We start from the raw sequence: 26,625 nt of genomic DNA, 5'->3' as shown, positions 1-26,625 counted from the left end.
AATGGAACAGTATGGGCGACTTTGCTTCACAAGAACTTCAGTGAAAAGCTTCTCGATACATGATAATGCTACATGTCCTCGTCTACTAGACCCTTCATGAATGTTCTGCGAAGACTTCGCCTAGTTGAGGTTTCTGTCGTCCGGTTGCGTAGTATGGTCATTGGTCAATATGAACTCACCTAACCTCCTGTTATTGTCTTGGTCGAAAAGAATGAATATGAGATATTTGGTAATCCACATTCCACAACAATTCAACTGTTGCCATAACTTGTGACCTCAGCAGTAGAGTCCATCAGAACAAATTTGTTTTCGCAAAAAAAAGGGGGGGTGCTATACGAGACTAAGCATCATATCTATTAGAGATTCTATGCTGCACGGTTGTTCAACGAAATCCTGGAAGAAGGCCAACTTTGGATCAGCGCCGGCGCCAAGCACTTGGCTGCTTTGGGATGGCCGGCTGCTGCAGTAGGGTCGCTAGGAATTATTTAGCTTCATAGTGAACCTCAGCTCCTAGTTTTGGTTGTATTCTTATTTGTATAATCGCTTAGTGATCCTTTGTACGGTGTGCGTGTGCCCGAATGGCTCGTGACGTAAAACTAATCTTAATTTCTTCTTAATACAAAGATACGTAGCTCTCCTGCATATTCTCGAAAAAATATCTACAAGTGCAGCATTTCTAATACAAGTGTTAAGGAAACGAGTTCAATATCAAACACGACAAGATATATGTTTTATGTTTGCTTCATACAGTAAATAAATATACTTCAGTCTAAAAGCAGAGAAAGAAAATGACATATGCCACGCGGGCGAATGGCAAGAGAGCAGCACAGAAAGACCTCAGTGAACTTCCTCCACAGTTCACACAATTTCTTAGCTTCCAGTACTACAAACACTATAAGGTCCCTTTCTGTAACCTGTAAAGACGCAAAAAAAGTTGTGGATTAACAATTTTCAAGAGATACTATCGATAATGCAACGATGCGCTGCGACTTTATTCTCCAGATTGACCAAAACCAGTAGTGCATTCCAGCTAGAGAAACTAGCAGCTCAAAGCGCACCAGCGGCATGGCCGGCTTTGCTGCTCCGATCAAACATGCAATGTTCTCACTTCACTTGCATGGAGACAAAAGCGGTGTTCAGATTTGATAGGAAACAGGAAAAAAGGATTGATGTAATCTGTGGGAAGAAGCACATTCCCACGAATAAGAATTTATGTCTCTGGTTCTCGTCTTGCTCTGTCCATTAAAAAAAGAAAGGGTTTATGCCATGTCGCCAGCAAAGAAAAGTTAGCCTAGTTTCTGTACACACCACACCACTTTGCATGTTGCAGAGCAAGATACATTGTAATCAGTAGTAACATCTTCGTTGAGAATCTTTCAAAAACATCTTCGTTGAGAAATGCCCGGGATGCATATTCGATTTGAGCAATCTGGTGCTTGATAAATAATTTCTGAAACTGAAGGCACATGTAATGGAATTATTCAGTCCTGGAGGTGCGTCTCTGGCAATATAATGACATAATGACTTCTAGGTTTGAGCTCTACATTAGCAGGATTTAGGGTTCTACATAAAAATATATATGCAAACACACATATGCACTAATGCACATCATTTGAACAAAGAAGATGGCTAAAAAAACAGAGTTAAATCAATACATCAGGAGGAAAAGTGTATCAGCTTATAGCTGTTTTCCAAGAAAGAAACCGAGATTTAGAGAACCCCATTCATACGTAAAGGTTGTTTACAAGATGCCAAGATCTATTCGCATTACCTATGCTAATCAAAAGCGCCAATGAGGTATGGAGTTGAAGATAGTAACTAGCAACAGCCATACAGTTCGAGAAGGAATGTTCCATGAGTCTTTCAAGTGGAACTTAAGCCTTTAGTGTTTGACCTCTCTAGTTTCTCTCTCTAACGCGTGCGACGCGGGCGCTTACCGCCGATGGCCCCAGCATCCACCGCTGACAACCACTCCGGCCCCGGCGTCCATCGCCTCGCACCGCTGGAGACCACCTAGGTCCCGGCGGCCACACAAACGTCTCCACGGTAGTTGCAGATTCGAATGGAGGGATTCGAATCTGAGAAGGGTCGTGAAGGGAAAGAAGAGCTAGATCCGGCCCTTCCCCACTTGCGGCTGCGGCCATTGCAGCCCAGGTTGCATCTTTGGTGGCGGGGACCTCCTTCCCACCACGGTCGCCCCCACGCGCCACCTCATCCCCGCTGAATCCCTCGGCCCCCCTATCTGCGGCGGCTTGAGGGACCATCAGGGGAGACCCCCGACTGGCTCAGGTATAGTGCCTCGTCTTCCTCCTCGTCTGATGGCTAAGATTCTTCGCCAAGGTCCCCACGCCGTCGCTCGGCGGAAGGGGAAGGCGACTGCCATGGACATCTCGCCGGCACCTTCATCCCGCCAGGGCCCTCCCTTTGGTGGCCTCATGGCTGATGTCCGGAGGGGATAGGACTCCGCTGCACGCGGCCTGGCTGGCCAGTCAAGCTTGAGGCTTCCGCAGGAGCATGAGTGGGTCGCCGCCGCCATCGCCCACTCCTCAGGTCGTGATTCGGAGATTCCCACTACCGGCCGTGATGGAGATGGCTGGGTGGAGGTTCGTCGCCATCGGAACCAGCACCGAGAGCATCCTGCTCAGCGTCCCGTTCCTCGATCCCCGCCGACCTGGTAGGCCGCTGTTTCAATTGTCTCACCACCGACCATGTCGCAGCCGTCTGCAGAAATCTGTCATGTTGTATGCACTGCTGGTGGGAGGGGCACAGGTCGCGGCAATGCAGGAAAGGTCGCTCTATGCTACCACCTCGAGGTCGCTCACCGCCTCCACCGCATCAAGCTCTGGTGACGACTGCAGCTCAGCATCAACATTGGGCCAGACGGACACAGTCAACATCTTATGACGCTACAAGGTCTGCACATTCCCAATCCATGGGCCCCTCCTGTTACCCTCCTGCAATTCGTGTTCCTCCCTCGCCGAGCTGTGATGACATGTCCATTCCTTCCTCACCGCCATCGCCAAGGCTTTGTGGCGACCTGTCGTGCCGCTCGGCCAAAGAGATACGTGTGATTCCCAGGTCGCAGATGATTAATGACAGTGATTCGTGCCTGTCAGCTTGTGCGCTAGTTCTGATGATTGGAGGCAACCGACCGAAGGTGTCCACACTGCAAGTTGGATTGGTCCTGGAAGAGTTCCTCAACCTGCTCCCGGAAGATTACAACATTCAGCGCTCTAAACCTGAGGATTTCTTGGTAGAATTCAGCATGCCAAGTATTGCAGAAAGGATCTTGCACTCCCACCTGCCACCAGAAGCTCAAATTCAGCTCATATGGAGAAGATGGCACCGTCAATCCATGGTGAGCCTGGCATCCTTGCGATTCAGAGTGCTAATCGAACTAAAGGGAATTCCTGCTCATGCACGAAATGTAAACACAGCACAGACCATACTAGGCACTGCTTGTGCTGAACTGGTAGAAGCTCCGGTGCAAGTTGACAAGAACAACAACAACGCCATCCTCTATGTGGCCTGCTAGTGCATGCACCCCGACCTAGTTCCGCTGGAGAAGCTGATTTTCATCCCAGAGCCTCCACTGCCATACATCGAATGTGATTTGTTCTTGAAGCACCATGAACTAATCCACTCTAAGCAGGATGGTCTCTAGTATGTAATACATATCAGAATAGTTGAGGTGCAGGACTGGAGCCTACCTAGTGATTCATCAAATGAAGAAATCCCACCAGATACCTATGGGAGTTCTGGTGATGAGGATTACCTAGGTTTCACGCAGCATAACAGAAGTAACCCCTGGCCAAAGAAAACAAGGTTTGCAAACAAGCAGGGTGGCTCTGGCGGAGGACCCTCACTTGGTACTGGTTGGGGACCACCTTCTGCATCAGCGGCGGTGGCTCCCTCAACAAGGGCCTGGCCCCTGTCCACGCCTTCGAGAGTTGGTCGCCACAAGCAAGGCAAAGGCCCAACGGGGCCGACAGAGCATATACCGTCTGTCACCCCATGCGTTGTTTCTGGAAAAGGGTAGGAAGACGGGTTGCTTGATGCAATGATGCAGATGGAGATCATTAAACCCTCTGGAGACTTGGTAGGTGACCCCATGGCACTGGAGGCGGACCAGGCTTACAGAACCCATACCCTCACCGTGAGCTTTGCACCTAGACATAACATAGCCACCACAAATCCTGGGGATACCTTCTCACTGAGGGGATCACCCCATGCTTTTAACCCAATAAGAATGGAGACGGAACTGAGCCTACAACCACTGGAGTCATTACCGTCGCTGGTGCTTGACAGTGGGTTGATTTTCGAACCAAGTCTGATGCTGGGAAAAGCGGAGGGGCTGAACCATGGGGTTCAACCAACCCTCTAGTCTGAAGCAGAGGTAGCTGTTGATACATCACTCCAGCCACCAAGTCCTCACCACAACATCGACCACGGGTTGATAAATCTTGAAGTGGTATGTTTTGAAGATGTGCCATTAGCTGAGTTGCCGCCATCACCAACACATAGCAATTTTGTAACTTTCACCAGAGGATCCTCGGTTGCCATCCTGCTACATTTTTTCCCTGAGGCTTCAACGCCTGTAAAGAACATCACAACTGACTTCGCACGTTTCGTCTGTAGGGTGGGGTTGCCAGTTGCACTTCAGTTAGCTCCTCTGAGAAGAAAAGCACGCACACCACCAATGTCAACTCTAGCAATCAAGAGAAGCGAGAGGCTCACCAAGAAGTCGTGTTATCGGGCCACCAAGCCAACCCTTCAGGTACAGAACGTGCTAATGAAGAAACTGGGCATCTCCTCCAGGATTGGGCCGCTGGATGTCGCAGCCTTCACGCACTTCCTGAAATTCTTCACCGCCACTCTCTCGGTCTCCCAGTGTGAAGCTCTTGATGAGTTGATCCCAGATGGTGGGTTGTTGTTCATGACGGCGGTCGCTAACATTGAGCCTTGAGCTCCATGGTTGCTTCACCCCTTGTAAGTCTGGGTGGTGTCCAATCCGCTTCTTCGTGAGAACTCTTTAACAGCTAGGGTGAAACTCCTCTCATCAGGCGAAGACTGGTGGCTAACATGTGTATATGGACCTCAATCGGATGGTGACAAAGTACGATTTCTAGCGGAGCTCCATGAGCTCAGAGCAAGTTGCACCAGCACATGGATGATATGCGGCAACTTCAACCTCATATACAAGGTGGAGGACAAGAACAATTCACGATTAGACCGTAGGATGATGGTCGCTTCCGTCGCCTTCTCAATGATTTGGAATTACAAGAGCTCAACTTACATGGCAGACTCTTCACATGGAGCAATGAGCGACCTGACCCAACTCTAGAACGCATTGATAGAGTTTTTGTCTCCCAGGATTGGGCAACAGAGTTCCCGGATCACTACCTGCGCGCTCTCTCATCACAATGCTCCGATCATACACCTTTGCTGTTGCAAACTAGTTGCTCATTCAGTGCCTTCCGTCGGTTTCGTTTTGAGAACATTTGGCCCAAATATGATGGTTATCTCCAGACTGTGGAGTAGGCATGGCAATGCCCTTGGCCAGATGCTGATGCTTTTCACACACTAGATTACAAACTTTGAAACACCGTGGTCGCCCTGAAGATATGGAGTGCCAAGCATGTGGGCTCATCCGCCTCCAGCAAGCCATTGCGAAAGAAATTGTGTAAAGGTTTGATCAAGCTCAAGATCAAAAGACTGCTAGCGCTACATGAACATACTCTTCGCAACAAAATGAGGATGAAATGTCTGGGCTTAGCGTCTATGTTGAGAATAATTACGAGGCAGCGGTCTCAGGTTACCTACCTTGAGGAGGGTGACGCAAACACGAAATTTTTTCACTTGCAAGCATGCAACAAAAATAGGAAGAACCACATTCGAGCACTGTCAGTAGATGATTTGGAGGTTGTCCATGAGGAGGCTAAGGCAGACCTAGTTTTCCAACATTTTAATGATTTGCTTGGGACTCCGACCTCACCAACAATATCATTGGACTTCCAGCGCTTGGGCATCCCATCTACCAACATGAACTCAATAGATTATTGTTTCTCTCTGATGAAGAAGTTTGGAAAACAATACAAGATCTTCCTCTTGACAAGGCACCGGGCCCCGACGAGTTCACTGGCCTATTTTACAGAACGGCCTAGCCAATCATCAAGCAGGATATCATGGGTGCATTCCATGCTCTTTGGACTCTGGATGGTCGTAGCATGCATGTGATTAACCAGGCTTACATGGTCCTTCTACACAAAAAATCTGATGCTCAACACATTGCTGACTACCGGCCTATGAGTCTCATACATAGTTTCTCAAAGCTTTTCACTAAGGTTTTGGCTAACAGGCTCGCGCCCAAACTGAAGGAGCTGGTGCATCACAACCAAAGTGCATTCATCAAAGACCGTCTTTTACATGACAATTTCCGTGCAATTGATCTCTCTGCAAAACTACTTCACCACCGCAAGACACCATTTGCCTTGATTAAGATCGACATATCAAAAGTCTTTGATTCGGTGAATTGGACCTACCTATTAAAAATGCTATGGCATATGGGCTTCACTAGACGTTGGATCAACTGGGTTACCTTGCTTCTGTCGACAACAAGTACAAAGATAATTGTAAACGGAGTCACAGGAAGGAAAATTTGCCATGCGAGGGGCCTTCGGCAAGGCGATCCTCTGTCACCAATGTTGTTTGTGCTGGCAATGGAAGGCTTAAACTCCATGATCACACTAGCTGATAATGAAGGACTTCTGACACCTCTAGGGAGCAATGCCATACAGGAACGCACCTACCTTTATGCTGATGATGTGGTGCTATTCCTTTCTCCAAAGCAATAGGATCTGATTGTCACAGGGGCCATACTGCAAGTCTTCGGTCGTGCTTCAAGTCCTTACACTAACATGGACAAATGTGCTATATCACCAATCCAGTGTGGTCTCCAGGTGACGGTTACCCTAGTCAGTTGCTTCCCAGGCCGTTTACAGGCCTTTCCTTGCAAATACTTAGGGATCCCAGTCTCCACCAACAAATTGACAAGGAACGAATTGTTACCTTTGGTAGACAAGATTAATGCTGGTCTGCCAACATGGAAGGCTGGACTATTGAGTAAAGCCAATCGCACGGTTCTGGTTAAAGTGAAAATATCAGCAATACCGATCCACACAGCAATTGCAGTATCCATTTTGCCATGGGTAATCAAAAGCATCGACAAGCGTAGACGTGCGTTCCTGTGGAGAGGCACGGAGATGGTGTCAGGAGCACATTGCCTGCTGGCTTGGCTGAGGTGTGTAGACCGCTTGATCTAGGTGGGCTAGGAATCACAAATCTTCAAATCATAGGTTATGCACTGCGAATGCGTTGGCTTTGGTTAGAAAGAACGGAATACATCACGATCATGGTTCTCCCTACCTGACAAAGTAGAAGCTCCAATAGCGGAATTGTTCTACTAATCCACATCAGTCTAGATTGGAGATGGCAAGCAGACTTTGTTCTGGACTGATAGATGGATTGAGGGATGATCTATTGTAGAGATTGCTCCATGCCTAATTCAGACAGTTGGCCCACGTATACGAAAGAAGAGAACAGTCTATGAGGCCTTACAACATAGGAGGTGGGTGAAGGATATCTCCGGGGCACTCACAGTACAAGTACTTCTTGATTACCTAAACATCTGGGACAAGTTGGAGGTGGTGACACTCCAGGATGGGGTTCAAGATAAGATGCTTTGGAAGTGGACTAGTGATCAATGTTTCACAACATCAAGTGCTTATAGAGCATTCTTCATTGGCCAGCATGAGATACCAGGAGCAAAGACACTACGGAAGACACGACCCCCTGGTAAGTGCAAATTCTTTCTGTGGCTTGCTGCATGGTCGCTGCTGGACGGCGGCAAGACAAAAGAAGCATAACCTTCAAGATGATGATAGTTGCTGCTTATGTGGACAAGAACCAAAGACTATAAACCATCTGTTAATCAGATGTTCTTTTACAAAGCAAATTTGGCATCAATGCCTGTCAAGACTAAGGGGGTGTTTGGATCTTTAGTCCGGACTAAAATTTATGTCACATCGAATATTCGAAGGCTAATTAGGAGGACTGAACATGAGCTAATTATAAAACTAATTACACAGATGGAGACTAATTCACGATACGAATCTATTAAGCCTAATTAATCCATCATTAGCACATGTTTACTGTAGTATCACATTGTCAAATCATGAACTAATTAGACTTAATAGATTCGTCTCGCAAATTAATCTCCATCTGTGCAATTAGTTTTGTAATTAATCTATGTTTAATACTCCTAATTAGTATCTAAACATTCGATGTGATAGGAATTTTAGGAGTGACTAAAGAAACAAACACCCCCTAACTTGGCAGGTCTTGTCTCCATCATCCATTGAGCAAACTTTGGCCGCCTGGTGCACGAAAGCAAGGAAACGTGTGCACAAGGCTGACAGGAAACTTTCGATTCGATGGTCACAACGGTGGCCTGGTTCATCTGGTTGGAACGCAATGCTCGTACCTTCAACAGAACAGAGAGGAACGCAATACAGTTGGTGCAGGCGATCACCAAGGAAGCTTCAGTTTGGGTTACTGCTCATTTTAGTTGTCTAGCTCCTTTTGCTATGCCTGGATTGAATGCTTCTACTACTTTAGGTCCTGGTCAGAATGCTGCTGCTAGTTTAGGTCGCGCTGCAGTGCACATGTAATAGCAGGTTTTTTCCTTAGAACACTCATCAGGTCATCTTGTCCAGATGACACTGTGTAACTCGGTTTCTCCTTCTCTTCCTCCTAATGAAATACGTGCTAAGGCACGGTCGCGAAAAAAAAAGTGGAACTTAAAGGACGTTATTAACCAGCATACAATGTAACACAACAAAAAGGAAATACTCCTTTCTTTTTGTCTAAAACAAAGTAATGTAGATACACATCTAGAAGGGCTGCTTGGTCGGTGTAGCTTTGCAAAGAACTTGGTATACATCAGAAAATACCAAGATTGCATGTTTTGATAAACCGAAAGGGTCAAATCTATTTTGTTTTGTCACAATCAATTAGATTGCAGCATTTGTCAACAGTACATATAGTATTATCTCCATCAAGGCAACTGACATGGGCAACAGATAACATAATGTGTAGTCCAAGCTGCCGCTGTTTCAATTCTGTCTATTAAAGCGAGTACCAAAGGGAATAGCATAAATACTTGTAACACAAAATTACATGAGGTTGCTGGGTATACAAGCTAAGTAGCTAGCAAATTTAGTAGTAACTCTCAACTGCAAGGAAGGAACAACCATCATGATTTCAGTGACTTATTGGAAAGATTGGTTCATAGGATAGCTGCTAGACCCTCCTTTTTGACAGGCCTGTTCCCTGGAAATGCGGTGCGGGATACATCAACAAGCGCCTTGAAGCTGTAAGGTTCGTGCATCGACAGCTCTGAGAGCACCTTCCTGTTCAGTTGGATGTTCTCCTTCATCAATCCATGCATAAAGTTGCCATAATTCACCTGGAAGTTAAATACAAGAAATCAGATGCAAGAAGCTCTACTTGAACATCAAAGTGCAAGGTGGTTAGTATTGCATTGAACTCAATGTCCTAATATGAACATGTACAGAAGTATGGTGATTATATGCTCCTTGCAAATGCCACAGTTCCATTCCTTTTGACAAGTTGACTGCAAAAGATACATACCCCATGCAATCGTGTACCAGCATTGATGCGCTCAATCCAAAGCGATCTCATATCCCTCTTCTTGTTCCGTCTGTCCCTGTAGGAATATTGCAAGGCTTTCTCAACCCTCTCCCTTGCTATCCTTATGCAATTTTTTGCCCTTCCTCTAAATCCCTTGGCTAACTTGAAAATCTTTCCCTTGTTCATTTTCCTTACTGAATCTCCAGAATAATTTTTCCGTTCCTGCAACGTTGCAAAAGATGGGGAAAGATAAGTAGTAAGCAAAATAAGCAACATGAGTGCACTATCCTGCAGTTAGGAACCTATCAGAAGAATCAGATGGTAACATGAGTTCATATGCACTACTGGCTTCATACAAAATTACTGCATCGCCACAGGTTCAGAAAACTACCAGATAATATACTCACTTGGTTTAGGGAACAGCAAACCATCAATTTTAGCACTCTGATCCACAAATGAAGCAATTTCGTTTTTACTAAGAACAGAGATTTTAGCACGATGCAGTTCATCAGCTAAAATTCACGCCCCTTGAGATACTGGTCCGAACCCAACATCCCAACCCAATACATCTTAAACCCTGAATTCAGACCAGAAATTGATTGCATAAATTGCACCCGGGCAAATTTAGGTAGCGTAGGCGCGCAGCGTGGGGACAATGAGGGTTTAGTTGAACCCCATTCTTTTCAGATAATGAACTGCCTACACATTGGGTCGCTAGACGTATAGTGTCACGCTGGATTTTACACCTCACAGTCACAGACGCACTGAAAAATCCGTCCAAGGAAGTTTGGATTACATACCCGCAAAGAAATGGCAAGTACGGATGGATCTCCGCTCCAAGGCAACACGATACCGGTAGAGAGCAGCTGTTGAGGAGGACGAGGTCGACGATTAAGAGTGAGAATCGCTTCGGCGTGGCTCCGCCGCGGCTGCCTGCTTCGGCGGGGAGGAAGCAGACTGGAGGCAAGGTAGTCGTCGCGGCGGCGGCGGCGGACTGTGAAGAAGGGGAAGAACACAATTTGGGCCGACCTTGAAGTCCAAGACCAATCTGGCCCGACATGGTTAGGCCCGAAGGGCAAAATAAGGCCTTGTTTACTTGCCAATATGGGAGTGGCAAAATTGACATTTTGCCATAAATGCGACACTGTAGCGTTTCGTTTGTATTTGTGAATTATTATCTAAATATTGACTAATTAGGCTCAAAAGATTCGTCTCGCAAAGTACAACAAAACTGTGCAATTAGTTTTTGATTTCGTCTACATTTAGTACTCCATGCATGTACCGCAAGTTTGATGTGATAGGGAATCTTCTTTTTGCATAGTGTCAAAGTTGGGAGTTGGGGGTGAAGTAAACAAGGGCTAAATAGGATTTTTTAAGTATTTTCCGTATTGTCGGGATAGAACCTACCGCAAGTAACAGGATTCCTAGGGGCGTTTGGTTCCCTTTACTTATTTTTAGCACGTGTCACGTTGAATGTTTACATACTAATTAGGAGTATTAAATGTAGACTATTTACAAAATCCATTACATAAGTGGAGACTAAACGGCGATACGAATCTAATAAGCCTAATTAATCCATCATTAGCAAATGTTTACTGTAGCAAGACATTGTCAAATCATGGACTAATTAGGCTTCATAGATTCGTCTCGCCGTTTAGCCTCCACTTATGTAATGGATTTTGTAAATAGTCTACATTTAATACTCCTAATTAGTATCTAAACATTCGATGTGACGGGTGCTAAAAATAAGTCAAAAGAACCAAACAGGCCCTATGTAACCTTCGAGTTCCAGGTCCGGCGATCCCCACCAACCAATCTACTACCTCGGAATACCACTCGATAGGTTGTTGGGTATAAAACACCGACACTTGACGCGCTAGGTAGAGGTGATCATCAAGATCATCGGACGAGCTTGAAGGATCATCAAGATCAATCTACTCGACAAGAAGCAAGTCGTCGAGTTAGAGTTCCGATCATACAAATCTACACCAAGACAGAATCTACGCGCTCTGCGTTCTAGTCAAAGACCGAGTCGGTTTCCGCCACAGGCTGCTGCATGCGGCTCGTCAATCAAGGCAGAGGCAAATCCGATTCAAGTTGGGAGATCAGGCAGACTGAGGGACCCACGCTATAATTCCCAAGATGATAAAGATCTGTTACAGTTACGCGCGGATTGAGCAAATAATCAGCTCCGACTACCCTCCGTGAAAAGTAATTTTGAGGGATTTGTGCTACACGTACATGAAAGGCTACCACAAGACCTCAAAATCATATCCTAACGTACATAAAAAATATACGCGAGCACTGCTACCCTGACGTTCGGGCGCATCAAGTCGAGGACAATTTACTTCGACTACTCGTCTGGACTAGAAAACTAGTCGAGGACGGTCTACTTCGACTACTCGTCTGGACTAGAAAACTAGTTGAGGACAGACCTTACACCACTAGTCGGAATCGACTCCGACTAGTTGGCTTCATCAACAATCAACACGGCTTCGTTGACAATCGTCCACGAATCAAGCTAAGTCACTTTTTTATTATTTTATATAATTTTTCCGGCTTGTTTTCCGCATGCAGGGCAACTTGCTGAGTATGCAAATTAGAGCTACACTTTGCCAATTATTCCTGGGGCATATTAACCGACAGCCAAGGACTTGGTACACCGAATTACGGAGGCTATCGCCACGGGTTTCGTGCAATGAGTTCCGGAAGCTCTACTATGGGCTCGGTACACCGAATTAGGAGGCTATGCCACGGGTTTGGTGCACTGAATGGAGGCACAAATCCTATGCGCGGTAACACGCGCTATCCTTGCCAAAAGGCAGAAAAGTCTCAACGACTACTTTACGCGCAATCACGCGATCTTTTTGTCCCAATATCGACTACTTATTTACAAATGTCTACTCTTAATGGTCGCTAATGTCCTCGAATAGAACATTCCTTAATTCGTGAAAGCCTCAGATCTTCTATCATGCCTAAATGCTAGGAAGCATGCACGAGACAAAGATCTCAGACGCGTAGCAGTAGTGCTAGTACACGTACACGAGACAAAGATCTCATATGCACTAACAATGGCTAAACAGGGACTGAGAGCCTAAACGTAGCAGGCTAACTACTTGGGAGAAATATGGCCAAAACAAGAGCATGACCCATAACATTTACATTCATCACTGAATAAATTCAGTAGCATCTTCAAAATTCTACAAATATACTACATAATGTATGCATCTCTTTTTGCAGGTCAAGGTTTGGCGACTACTCTTCAAGACGCTCAGCGTACCTACAATGACTCCGCTAGCTCCTAGGCTCGGGGGCTAAGCGCCAATTGCTACTCGAAATAGCTCAGCTAGCTTCCAAGCTCAGGGGCTAAGTGCCAAATAACTACTCAACGTGGTTTCTACAGCTCACCTGGTGTCGAGGATAGATCCCCAGTACCCGTAAGGAAGAAAAAAGACAGAATCCTACTAAGATTTCTCTGTAATCCTACTAGGACTCATACCATATAATCCTACTAGGACTCCTCCTTGTAACCGACTAGTAATCCTACCCCCTAAGTATATAAAGGAGGGCAGGGGTCCTGGATCGGTAGGCGAAGACATCGTAGAACCATAACAAATGACCAAATCCTCAACACAAACAACACCCAAGCATAGGGCGTAATATACAACACCCCAAACAGGATGTAGGGTATTACGCTACTCGGCGGCCCGAACCTGTATAAATTTGTGTCTTGTTTCCTCGCTTTTATCTTCGAGTTCCAAGTCCGATGATCCCCCACCAACCAATCTACTATCTCGGGATACCCTTTGGTAGGTTGCCAGGTATAAAATACCGACACCTGGCGCATAAGCTCGGGGGCTAAATGCCACAATACAACTCAGATGATGACTGGCGTGAAAACTAAAGCTCGCTAGATCCTCGTCATTCCAAAGCCCAGGGGCTGATAAGCTACATCCAATAGTTGATTTTTTCAAGACGAAGAAAGAAGATTCAAGATTTTATTGACCCTCAGCCTGATTTTTCGATTCAACCTAAGGCTCGGGAGCTACTCTATATGGAGTGCGACTTTCTCCGCCTTCCATATCACAATCCAAAGATGAAGATTACAAAATCAAGACTATCAGGGCTTGAGCACACCATAGCCTCATGACAGATTTGAGGAACTTTGAAGATTCAGCCAGATAAAGTACTCAAGGAGCACAAAAACTACTCGGCGAGGGTCTTAAAAGTACTTGAAGACTACTACATCCGGCTATGAAGCACTCGGAGGCTTGTCGGGGATAGATCTCTAGTGCCCGCAAGGAAGGAAGAAGACGGACTCCTACTAGGATTCCTCTGTAATCCTATTAGGACTCATACCATGTAATCCTATTAGGACTCCTCCTTGTAGCCGACTAGTAATCCCATCCCCTGAGTATATAAAGGAGAGTAGGGATCCCTAGATCGGTAGGCTAAGACCTCGTAGAACCACAACAGAGGACTAAATCCTTAATACCAAACAACACCCAAGCGCAGAGCGCAATATACAACACCCCAAACAGGACGTAGGGTATTACGCTACTCTAGCGACCCGAACCTATATAAATATGTGTCTTGTGTCCTCACTTTTACCTTCAAGTTCCAGATCCGGCGATTCCCCACCAACCAATCTATTACCTCGGGATACCCCTCGGTAGGTTGCCGAGTATAAAACACTGACACGTACAGAGTACCCTTTTTGAGCGGATAATTACATTTTGTTATATCTACCTATCTAGTATTTTTTATATATTTATAAATAATAAAATAAAATATCAGAAAACTAAAAAATTCCATTTTATAAGAAAAATATGCATTTAAATAAAGTAATAACTGTACTCCTAACTACCACAATTTTTTCTTAATTTTTCAACTTTCCATATGATGTCTGCTTTCTAACAAATCATTCTCCCATGAAACCACATGCATCTTCATGGTGATGGGAGACGCTAGGACGAGCTTGTTGAAAATGAAATGGAGGTTGTAACCTTTTGTCACTATAAATAGTACTCCCCTCATTCTTAAATATACGACATTTAGGACAAGATGATTGGTTCAAATGATGGAGGTACTTCTTTGTTTATAAGTGGACTTGGTAAATTTTCAGTACATACAAGATGGGTTCTACTTCACGCTTATTTGATTATGGTTTTTTCGAGCTAAGTTAATTTCCCTAGATAAGGATAGGGCAGAAATAATGTTAATGAGAATTTTGATGCACCTATATACATCTAAAAATTGGATTGCACACTTAGAATTATTTTTAAAATTCATACATACGGCACATCTAAACAAGATGTGCGATGAAAAATGACTTTGGATACTTTGTTCATCAGTGTACATATATTTGTGAAATTCAATATGCATGATGCGCATATTTACACTGATACACGCAAAGGGTTACATTTACATACACGATCAGTTTCTCTCTAAACATGTATACATCTCATGTGTGATCAGCAGTATTGGGGAGAGGTAGGCACATTTTTCTCCTTTTCTTCCCCCTTCCACAGTTTGGCTTACTTAATTACACATCTAGGCTTGTGCAATACTACAATCTACAAATGTGTATTTGGTGAGGTATATATATTAAATTGCTTGCTTTTGCCCGTTTTGGAGGCCGCTTGTGCATCATAATGGCCAGAGTTAATTAAGCAAGCATAGATTAGAATTGCGAGAGGAACTGGAGCTGCTTTAGGATGGGGCTGAGCGCCTCCATGAGCTTCTCGCAGGGGTGGTTATGAACGCCCTCGTACGTGGTGACCACGATGCTCGTGTCCTTGGCCAGGCGCTGCACCTGCTTCTTCACATTGCACGTGTGGTGGGTGCATCGGTAGTAGCTCCTGCATGTCGTCGGCACCAATAATTATTAGACCCATCTCAATGAGAGTTTCATGAAAAGTTATATAGGTATTAAATTTCATATCACATCAGCAAGTTTGCTAATTTGGTAAGGTCTTTATGAGAGAAGGGAGAGTTCCATCATATACGTGAGGAGTTTCATCCTCATAAAACTCAACCGGCACAGTTACCTAGTTCCGAATCTTACTGATAATGCAATAAAACTATGCACTGAGACTAGCCTTAATGCATCAATCTTAATTATTACATGTAGTAGAACTGAATTTAACTGAAGAATTGTATGCAGAAGATGTAAGTATTCCGATATTAGAGTTTGCGAGAACAGGCTAGCGTACATGCATGGATAGACATTTCGATTGATGCGAGAATGTTGCATGAGTGGATGCGTGCATATATGTTCACGTGCAATCATTCTGTTATACTACTAAGTCCGTATCAAAAATATAATGTTTAGAATAAATTTATAATTAATTTGTTTTAAACTAATTAGTTTATCATGAACGCCGTATATTTAGAAACGGGGAGAGTTCTATGTAGAAAATGCGGCTGATTTGATATCAATTCGGCATAAAGAAGCTCAAGATGGGGTCAGCGTGGCTGAATGTATGAAGATCCAACAAAGACGACCGCTAGAAGGATGTACGCCGGAGCTGCTGCTGCCGGGAAAACGGCGTCTGAACTTTTCGTTTTCGTTCTTTCTACTTTGATGCATGGTACCATGTTTGCTTTTGCAATAGCGTCTTGGGTTGTCTGCTGAAGGTAGTCAGCTAGCTTGGCGCTATGTGCCTTCGTTCCCTGGTGTAATGCACTTAAACCGCTAGGTGTTTCTGGTCTTATTTCTAATGAAATGGGGGCAGGGCATGTTTTTGCATAATCCATCTAAAATATGCTTCGGCTCATGATCATCTCATCATAACTAATGATCTCATATCATACCGCAGACTTCATCTTGTCCACGGCGATGGTGCTCGCTGCCGCTCCATTTTAGAGCTTTCCCGCCCTTATTACCAGCAACCAAATAGTAATCCATTGCTTAATCACTATAAAACGGTCAACCTCTAGATCTTATCTAGTGGTTGATCCTTTTATTTGAGGAAAACTTTGGGAAAAAAAGAAACACCGATAGATGATAGGGCTCAACTCGATCGTTGCCGGTAGGGAACCGTCCGTTCGTCCGACTGAAGAGGTTTCAGACACTCAAATTAATAGTTTGCATTCGAATTTGGACATTCAATATTCGTACTTAAAGTTGAATATTTAGTACGTGAATACGACGAATATCAATATTCCACACATCTTGGCAGCGGTGGAGGCGGGGTCACTCGAGCTGAAGATGCTGGCTTGGGCTTGGTTAGCGGTGGCCCTGGACTCGCCGTTGCAGGTGTGTGGATACGGGCGTTCATACTGACTGAGTAATTCTCCAATTTCAGTCTTTGTCTCTTGTTCTGTAGGACGTGTGTTATCGCTACGTACACAGCGTGCGTGGGTTGCATACTCTGTCTACCGTATGAAAACAAATGAAACTATGGACGGATGACATCGTCTTTCCAGCGACTAGCTAGCTACATATCGATGAATGACATGTGGTTACTTTAACATGCGGACAGCCATGTGTAGATAGAAATTTGGCGAGCTACATGGCGGGCGTAGCCATAGCTACAACGGCATCATGCATGCGCAAACCATATCCAACTAAATAATCAGGCCTGGGATATATGTGAAGGCAATGCAAGCTGATGACGCGCACACGAGTACACGGCTTAGCGCTCACACTAACATGCCCATAATGTTAGTTCGGGAGCGTTGAACCTCCATTCGTTTTCTTAATTTTAATTTTTAACGAGATGATGCTCATGTCATGATGTGTTGGATGCAACATGATATGCATGCCGATCGAAACACGTAAGCTACATGCACACACAAAGCACCCATACAACAAGCTTATGCATGATCAGTGCAAATGGATAGTCGGGGGCCGGGGCTAAGATATCGAGAAACCGAACCTGGGGTGGGCGCTGTTCTTGACGGCCTTCTGGCCGTACTTCCTCCACCGGTAGCCGTCGTCCAGGATGTCGTTGGCGCTCCGCGTCTGGAACGCGAACCGCGGCCTGCTCGCCTTCTTCTTCCCCGACCGCCCCGCGCCGCCGCCCTTCGCCGCCTTCTCCTTACCACCGCCACTGCTCCCCGCACCCTCTCCGCCGCCGTCGTTCTCCCCGCTCTGGTCCAACTGCGGCACGACCGCTTGCTGCAGCCCTGGCACGGGCGGGACCCCCATCAGGCTGGCCTGCTGGAGCAGCGACGACCAGTCCACCATCGGCGGGAGATTAATCATCGGCGGCGCCGCCAGCTGATCAGGGCCCAGAGGAGGAAGACCGTTGCACGCCGCCTGCTGGAGTGAGGCGAGGGTACCGTGCTGGTTGTCATCCTCCGACGACAAGCTCGGCGGCGGCGCGTCAAGCACTGGCGTCGACGGCACGGAGAAGTAGGAGAAGCCGGAGAGCCCGTGCGACTCGTCGTCTCCTCCTTGTAGGTTCTCCATCGCGACGAGCTGATGAGCGCCGCGTGCGTTCCAGGAGGACGGACGGACGGACGTGGGCACCAGCAGCGAGACGACATGTCTTGTGGATTTATAGATAGAAGAAGCGACGTAACTCTCGGGGTCGCGACGACACGGCGTCCAGAGCCTCCCGGGTTGAAGTGTGAGTGAACGAGAAGGCACCGGAAGAAGCGAGGAAATTTAGTTGGGCAAACGTGCACGCGCAAAGCTAAAGCCCCTGCAGGATACGAGAGAGAGAGAGAGAGAGAGAGAGAGAGAGAGAGAGAGAGATGATCGAGCAAGTGAGCAACCATATATATCCCAACTACCCCGGCTGAATTCTGTTCAACCGCCCCGTCCGCCCGCCGGCCCGGCACGCATTGCCCTTTCCGGCCCGCCGGTGCACGGAGGCTTGCTCCACACTGCTGTCCCTGTAAAAACACAGAGCAGTGGCGCACGTTTCACCTTCCGTATCACCAAGCATTAAAGCTGAATGAACCGGCCCTGGAGCCGTACGCTGTTCACTTTTCGATCGACCAAACAAATCATCGAGAACACCGTTTCCCTCTCACCTTTTTTTCTGGATGATTTGTGCATCTTTGTATATATATGCATATATGCAAAGGGATGGCATGGATGGAAGGATCCATTCTGCAGACTGGTAGTTCGTGTTTGGTGACAGGTGCCGCGCCCACGTACGCGCTCATGTCCTTGATCGAGTCCCTGTCCATGTGTTAAACAAAAAATTCGTGGGAGGAGGCATGTATGGATTCCCAACATGTCCCATGGTGTTGGCAAAATGTCCCTGACGATAACACACACAGTTAGCTCACGTCTACGTGATCCGTACCGATACGCCTTCTGTGCAAATGGATATAGCTAGCACTGATCGCAGTGTCAGCAAGAAGCTAGACAAAAATGAGTATCAAGGGGGTACGTGGATCTTAAGTCCTGACTAAAATTCATGTCACATTGAATATTCGGAGGCTAATTAGGAGGACTAAATATAAGCTAATTATAAAACTAATTACACCGATGGAGGCTAATTCACGAGATGAATCTATTAAGCCTAATTAATCCATCATTAGCACATGTTTACTGTAGCATCACATTGTCAAATCATGGACTAATTAGGCTTAATAGATTCGTCTCGCAAATTAGTCTTCATCTGTGCAATTAGTTTTATAATTAGCCTATATTTAATACTCCTAATTAGTATTTAAATATTTGATGTAATAGGAATTTTTGGAGGTGCTAAAGAAACATACACCCCCTTATTCATATATGCAAGTATACGCACACAGCTTGTCCGACACTGCGTGCGTGCTTGCGGCGTGGATAAGATTACATAATTACTCCAGCAGGGGGATTACGTGTCCCGGCGGCAAACCAGCGCCGTGTTACACGACATCTAGGGCAGGTACGAAATCCATATGGAAGTGGCAGTATGCCATTTTGCATGCATGATGCAAATGCATCCATGTAGGATTGTTTACAAGCAGCTTGTCTTCTAGGCAGGAAGCAGGAAGGTTGAAGCGGTCAAACGCCGGGAGGCTACTCTTCTAGATTCTACTAGAGCAACTGGTTTCGCAAGCAAATGGATTAAAATTTGCTGAAAATGTTTGAAAGCTGACGCTCTATGGGCTGCCACTAAGCATGAATACCAAAACAATGCGCCCAGTGTGTGACCTGTTTCGGCGCGCACGCGAATTTTTCCGATCACATCGCCTTTAAAAAAAAAGCTAGCAGCGTTTTTTTAAAAGATTTTGGGCCGAACGACCGCGGGCCCAACATGCAATTGCCTCCCGCAGCCCAAAGAACGGCAATTAGTAAATTCATGGGCCTGCTAGGAGTCCTTAACCTATCTGGCCTGCTGGGTCGATTCCAGCCCAACCAGCTCGGAAAGGACCTAAACGAACAGGCTCAAAAAAAAAAAGGGTCGAAGCCTCGCGGCGGCGGCGACGGAAGTCGGCATGTCCTCCCCGAGAGAAGAGATGATTGAGGAAGATCACGGAGAGGCCATCGTGACGAAGAGGCCACGCGCAGAAGATGAGAAGGAGCGGGAACTCGAAGGTATGAAGGGATTCCGCGAATTTTGGGAGGAGATCACGTCCCCGCACTTGGGGCCATTGACGGCTACCAGTACGTTTATATACCTAGTTCCTTGCTGCTCTACGCTGCGTTCTCGTGTTCCCTTTCCACCCGATCCTGATCTTATCAATCCTGCAAAATTATAACGGAAAAGAGAGGAATTAACTGACCGACTTGCCGCGGTTCGATTGCAGCCGGGTCGGACATTGGCCCCCATGCGCTACACGGATTCAGGACCACCGCGATTCGGTGCTATCCCCTACGATTTATGGTCTCGAGTGTGGCCCATCCGGGTCTTTGGCCTAGTTGCCGTACGTGACTCCATGGATCACAAGCGAAATGTCCTCTTTGATCGCTCCGAGGAGAACCCTCAATGCGAAGGTATGTGAATATGTGATAGACGCGATGCAATGGTTGTCGTTGCTTTTAACACACACACACTTACATTACCATGTCCAGTCAAATCCACTGCAGTGACCTGAAATATGGCTAAAGACCCACTCTAAACAAGTGATCCACTTACACTTTCATTCTCATTTTGCGTAAAAAATTTTAACCGGAGTTAATACACTTTCCGACCCCGGTATTTAAGCTGGTCTAGCTGGCTGTCCACTTCCGGTTTGGACTAAAGTCCTGGCTGCTACAGTAGCACGCCGCTACAGTACCCGATTTTTGGTCCATTGGCCCATGAGCTGGGATGTCACAGTATGCAAATTATAACTTATTCAATTTAATAGATTGACTTATTAGAATTAATTTGTATTGCATATCGACTGCTTTAATAGTAAAGTGCCACTCTGACAGTTAAGATATGCATTCGCAGTATCGAATGAAATTTGTGTCCGCAGGCTATGTTCAATTTTTATTGAATTTCATTTTTTAGGAAATATCTAGTTTGTTCCCGAGACCACAACAAGCTAAAATGTTCGTTTATCAAGTCATTTGCAGTTCTTTTCAACGTCTAAACTGTCATTGGCTGATCAAATTTGTTGCTTGATTGTACGCCAAGATTTTTTTTATACATGATGGCAGTTTGCTTTCGTGGAATATGTGTTGAGAACCAAATTATTTGTGGTTCATTTGTGCATGTGAGTTAGATTGAATACCTCATATACTATCCATAAACAAAACTGCAGTACCTGCGAATCATCAATCTTTCTTCCAAATGGAAGAAAATGTTAGGATATTACAAGGGTACCTTCGATAAAAGGACGTTTCCGATCATGACCTACAATTTCAGATGTTTACATTAAAATGTTGTCCATTTCTCCCTATCCATTTCTCCTTTCCATTGTCACTTGCATTTCTATTTTGTTTTGTATTGGTTCATTGTTTTAACTTTTGGCTACTCGCCAACTAGTCTCTGTTGCCTATGGTATTATCTCCCCCTACATCATCTTTTTTCGAACATCATTGTGATAAACTTTTTATGCACTTGTAACATTGCAATGACTCTGTTAAATGTGCACTCTCTGTTCATTGCAAACTTCCCTTTCGTGCCTTACCTTGTGTACTGTAAATATGGAGTAGCATCTCATACCGAATAAATACTTTTTTGCAGGATTCATCCTTGGTGCTCACGGGTCCCAGTCGTGCTATTGCATTGATTGATCCTCCAGTATTTGAGGTTGAGCTCAGAGTTCTGGGATCAGAAAGAAAAATTTGAAGTGCTGTATATTTTGAATACACTAGTCGCTTCAGTAAAAGCAAGGCTGGTCTAGTTCAGACTTGGACTGAGTCATCGAAGCGTAGCACGATAGAGGTAAAGTATTCAGAACTGAATGTACCATTGGAGGCAATGATTGAGATGTGTCATTCAGAAGGATATGTTGATTTTCATGGAAGGTTTTACGCTCATATGAGTATATGGGTGAAGAAGATATAGTGCTCCTTGATTCTGGGGATCATAAGGTAACTTTCAAGCCTGATGGCCATGTTCTGCTCTCACGAAAGGTTGTTTTAGTCGAGGAAGGGGCGAAACTAGTTCTTGGTGTGAAGGCTTGGCAAAATGGAGATGTTGATAGTGCTGTTGTAGACACTGCTGAATTTCCCGCTAGATTCCACAGCAGAAGTGATGGATGCTTTGATGTTGGGTTTTGCAAGATGTCTATTTCTGTAGCTTGGTCAGTGCTTTGCTAGGTAGTATGGTTCTCTTCCGCCGTCGCAATGTGTAGGTAGTTGTAAGAATGTGCGATGTGTTGCTGATCTTGTATCCTCTCTATTGGATTCATGATTGTTCCAACCAATTATCACACAGAGATATCATCTTGATAAAGGCAAGCCATATTTTAGATGTCTTTAACAGTTCAATGCGGCATTTGGAGACACGAATCTAGCTTCCACAGGCCCCATGAACATACAACACAAACATTAATGGTGACATCAGAACAAATCTGACCACCGGCAAGGATGACTTGAACAGGAACACCCAAAAAGACACGAAACGACTGTTGCTGCTTATGTACTTTCTAGAAGATGCAATTTACTAACTTTAGCGAATCAAGAGATAATAAAATGACATAGGGTTTAACATGATACTCCAAAATTCACAAACTTAAAACTTAGTACTCCTTCTGTTTCAAATTGTAGGTTGTTTTTCAAATTGTAGGTCGTTTTGACTTTTCTAGGTTCATAGATATTATTATGCACCTAAACATATTATTATGCACCTAGACATACACTATGTCTATATCTAGGTACATAATAATATCTATGAACCGCTAAAAACCTAAAACGACCTACATTTTGGAACGGAGGGAGTAGATCTACATAGGGTATGTTTGGTTAGCATGATATACAAAAGGTGAAGTATGGTGCACAAATAACAATTGAGTTTTAAATACAGCCTGGACACTACATTTGCAAGTCTAAAGTACACTTTTCACGCACAACGTAGGTTTTTGGAAGAAGTCTATTTTTGACAATCCAACTATCACCTCACTTTGATTTTGACCATCCAATCGCAAAACCAGGAATCTTTGGCCATCCAACTATTAAAATCGTTCATATTTGACCATCGGACGGTTTTGGTGGGTGGTTTTGCTGATGTGGACGCCACGTGGTGGTAGGCCCACTTGTTATCCCTCCTCTCTCTTCTCTCTCTTTCTTCTCTCCTCTCCCTCTCTCTCTCTTATGCCGGCCATACCACGCGCCTCCAGCCGCACCCACGCCTCTCGCCCCCGCGCCAGCTGCCGCTGTCCCCCATGTTTCCCCTGTCCTGGCTGATTTCAGCTCGCCCACACCGTACCCGATTCCAACGGCAGAGGCTGCCAAGGCACCAGGCCCGGCGGCGACGGTAGCTTCCGGCCCCCACGCGAAGTTTCCACACCGCTCGCGCAGCTGCCAGCGAGTGATGGTGCGGACCCTGGCGAGCGGCGGTGCGGGAAGGGGCGGGGCAGGCCCTGGCAAGTGGTGGAGGGGCACCTGCCTGCGGTGTGGAAGCAGCGGGGTGTTCAATCGTCGGCAGTCCGACGTGTTAGGGGTTCAGATGGGTGGCGCAGGAGATAGAGGAGGTAGAGGGCATCATGCAGAGGTGCTCACCGGCGGGGAAAGTGCTCAGGGATGGCTGGAATCGAAGATGGTGGCTGTGACGGCGGTCGGGTCAGGATCCATGCAACGGTGATGCTCCGGTGGATGACAAGTGATGAGAACCGGTGGGATGCGTGCGTCTCGGTGACGGTGTCTGTCGGTGTTTTATACCCGATAACCTACCGAGGGGTATCCTGAGGTAATAGATTGGTTGGTGGGGGATCGCTGGACCTGGAACTCGAAGGTAAAAGCGAGGACACAAGACATAGATTTATACAGGTTCGAGCCGCCAGAGTAGCGTAATACCCTACGTCCTGTTTTGGGTGTTGTATATTGCACCCTGTATTTGGGTGTTGTTTGATGTTGAGGATTTGGTCCTCTCTTGTGATTCTATGAGGTCTTCGCCTAAGGTGGTTCTATAAGGTCTTCGCCTACCGATCTAAGGACCCCTACCCTCCTTTATATACTCCAGGGAGCAGGATTACTAGTCGGTTACAAGGAGGAGTTCTAGTAGGAGTACAAGGTATGAATCCTAGTAGGATTCCTGGAGAATTCTAGTAGGATTCTGCCTTCTTCCCTCCTTACGGGTACTGGGGATCTATCCCCGACAAGCCTCCAAGCGCTTCATAGCCGAATGTAGCAGTCTTCGAGTACTTTTCAGATCCTCGCCGAGTAGTATTAGTACTCTTCGACTATTTTGTCTGGCTGAATTTTCAAAATTCCTCACAACTGCCATGAGGCTATGGTGTGGTCAAGCCCTTGATCGTCTTGATTTTGTAATCTTCATCTTTGAAATATGATATAGAGGGTGGCGAAAGTCGCACTTCATATGGATTAGTCCCCGAGCCTTAGGTTGAATCGAAGAATCAGGCTGAGGGTCAATAAAATCTTAAATCTTCTTTATTCGTCTTGAAAAAAATAAGTATTGGGTGTAGCTTATCAGCTCCCGAGCCTTGGAATGATTAAATAATCAATCCAAGGGTCTTAGCGAGCTTGGTCTTCACGCAAGTCACCATCCGAGTAGTTTTGCGCCATCCAGCCCTAAGCTTATGCGTCGGGTGAGTTGTAGGATCCATGCCAAATAGTTATTTAGCGCTTAGCCCCCGAGCTTGAGAGCCAGCGGAGCTATTGGAGGTATTCCGAGTAGTAATTAGTGTTTAGCCCTTGAGCTTGGGAGCTAGCGGAGCCATTAGAGGTACACTGAGCGTCCTAGAGAGTCGTCGCTGAAACTTGACCTGCAAAACGAGATGCATACATTATGTAGCATATTTGTAGAATTTTGAAGATACTACTGAAATTTATTTAGTGATGAATGTAAATATTGTGTGTCATGCTCCTATTTCGGCCATATTTCTCCCGAGTAGTTAGCCTGTTACGTTTAGGCTCTTAGTCCCTGTTTAGCTATTGCCACTACGTCTGAAATCTTGTCTCATGTACGCATACTGGTACTGCTGCTATGAAGATATTTGTCTGATGTCCTAGCGTTTAGGCATGACAGAAGATGGTTGTTGATGAAGCTGACTTGTCGGAGTCGATTCTGACTAGTTTGTCGACGGTGTGAGGCCCGTCCCCGACTAGTTTCTAGTCGAGATTAGTAGTTGAGGTAATCGTTAGCGGATCGCCGAGCGACCTCGCAAAGTTGAAGTAGTCGTCATGAGTTGATGCGACCGGATGTTGGTGTAGTAATGCTCGCATACATCTTCTGTGTACGTTGAGCGAAGATCTTGGAATCTTGCAGCGGTCTTCTGTGTGCGTGTAGCACAAACCAAGTTGAATTTTGTGCCAACGTTCTTCTGCAAGGCGGCGGCGGTGCTTTGATCTTGCGGCGTTCCTTGCTTGTCGTCGAGTACTTTGAGCTTCGATCGTTTCTCCAACAACATTGATGGTGAGCTCATCCTATGAGACATCATCGGGGTGACGCTCATATCGTGGGTTCCTATCCTGTCGCTCTTCTTTTTCGTCCACTTGTCCAGTAATGACGGCGAATAGTTCTCACTCTAGAGAGTAGCTTCCCGAGTTTGAAGTGATGACCTCCATGGTGCCTCCTTCCTCGTAGATGGGCGATAGAGGAGCTCCTTCCTGATACGGGAGAGTGTCGAGGTAGGCGATGAGTCACGAATTGTCATCCTTGGTGAGAGCGGGTGGTTTCATGTTAGGCCAGTAGACGAATCTGCTTTGAGAAGTTGATGTGATTACGAGGCCTTGCTGTGAACATAATAAAGGGGTCTTCTTGTCCGGATCTGAGTAGTAGTTGAGGTTCTCGATCGCATCCATATCAGATTGTGATCTAGATAGGGCCGCCTGATAAACAATGGTAGCGTTGCGGAGTCTGAACGGGAATCAACTCTAGCAGTAATCCGACTCGCACGATATCTTATACACCAGCGGAAGAAATCGAGTTGTACTCGGACTCGTCCCCCCAGCCTCTGACTAGCTTAGAAATTGAAAATTCGCCGAAATTCATGACGAGATCCTCCAGAGTTTGGCACTGGAGCTTCATGGTTTGTTGTTTTTTCTCCGGGGTCGGCGCAATGTGGCGGCGGAAATTTCCAGCACCATCTACAACGCAAACTCAAGAGCCAAAGATGAACGTCGTGCCTGCTTCAAACGCGACGATTGGCTTGATGATGACTTCTGCCATTTAGTTCGCCAGTGGTAAATTGATCTTGATGATAGGTCTTTCAAGCTCGCCCGATGATCTCGACGATCCCCCTACTTAGCGCGCCAGATATCGATGTTTTATACCCGACAACCTACCGAGGGGTATTCTGAGGTAGTAGATTGGTTGGTGGGGGATCGTCGAACCTAGAACTGAAGGTAAAAGTGAGGACACAAGACACAGATTTATACAGGTTTGGGCCGCCAGAGTAGCGTAATAC

At 45.8% G+C, this 26,625-nt stretch overlaps 2 protein-coding genes across 2 annotated transcripts; both read right to left on the bottom strand.

Moving 5' to 3' along the window:
* Window positions 1–9,125: 9,125 nt before the first annotated feature.
* LOC117855403 (uncharacterized) lies at window positions 9,126–10,758 on the bottom strand. The gene is made up of 3 exons (XM_034737744.2): window positions 10,512–10,758; window positions 9,712–9,933; window positions 9,126–9,526 (listed from the first exon to the last, which is right to left on the bottom strand). The coding sequence occupies exons 2-3, from the start codon at window positions 9,895–9,897 to the stop codon at window positions 9,347–9,349; spliced, it is 366 nt and encodes a 121-aa protein (XP_034593635.1). The 5' UTR covers window positions 9,898–9,933; window positions 10,512–10,758; the 3' UTR covers window positions 9,126–9,346.
* A 4,197-nt stretch (window positions 10,759–14,955) lies between these two features.
* Window positions 14,956–18,265, bottom strand: LOC117855501 (uncharacterized). The gene is made up of 2 exons (XM_034737876.2): window positions 17,595–18,265; window positions 14,956–15,572 (listed from the first exon to the last, which is right to left on the bottom strand). Exons 1-2 carry the CDS (start codon window positions 18,128–18,130, stop codon window positions 15,395–15,397), a joined length of 714 nt encoding a protein of 237 aa, XP_034593767.1. The 5' UTR covers window positions 18,131–18,265; the 3' UTR covers window positions 14,956–15,394.
* Window positions 18,266–26,625: the final 8,360 nt, after the last annotated feature.

The sequence above is a fragment of the Setaria viridis genome, chromosome 5 (assembly GCF_005286985.2).
Source record: "Setaria viridis chromosome 5, Setaria_viridis_v4.0, whole genome shotgun sequence".
In the NCBI taxonomy this organism is placed as follows: Eukaryota; Viridiplantae; Streptophyta; class Magnoliopsida; order Poales; family Poaceae; genus Setaria; species Setaria viridis.
Note: the sequence above shows the minus strand (reverse complement) of the source record. Positions and strands in the feature narration are given on the sequence as shown.

Bases quoted from the DNA above. Each gene is read 5' to 3' on its own strand.
- LOC117855501 (XM_034737876.2), bottom strand. From the start codon at position 18,130: ATGGAGAACCTACAAGGAGGAGACGACGAGTCGCACGGGCTCTCCGGC. The intron at 15,573-17,594 runs GTTCGGTTTCTC...GACGACATGCAG, and splicing joins AAGAACAGCGCCCACCCCAG to GAGCTACTACCGATGCACCC.
- LOC117855403 (XM_034737744.2), bottom strand. From the start codon at position 9,897: ATGAACAAGGGAAAGATTTTCAAGTTAGCCAAGGGATTTAGAGGAAGG. The intron at 9,527-9,711 runs GTATGTATCTTT...TTTAACTTCCAG, and splicing joins CTGGTACACGATTGCATGGG to GTGAATTATGGCAACTTTAT.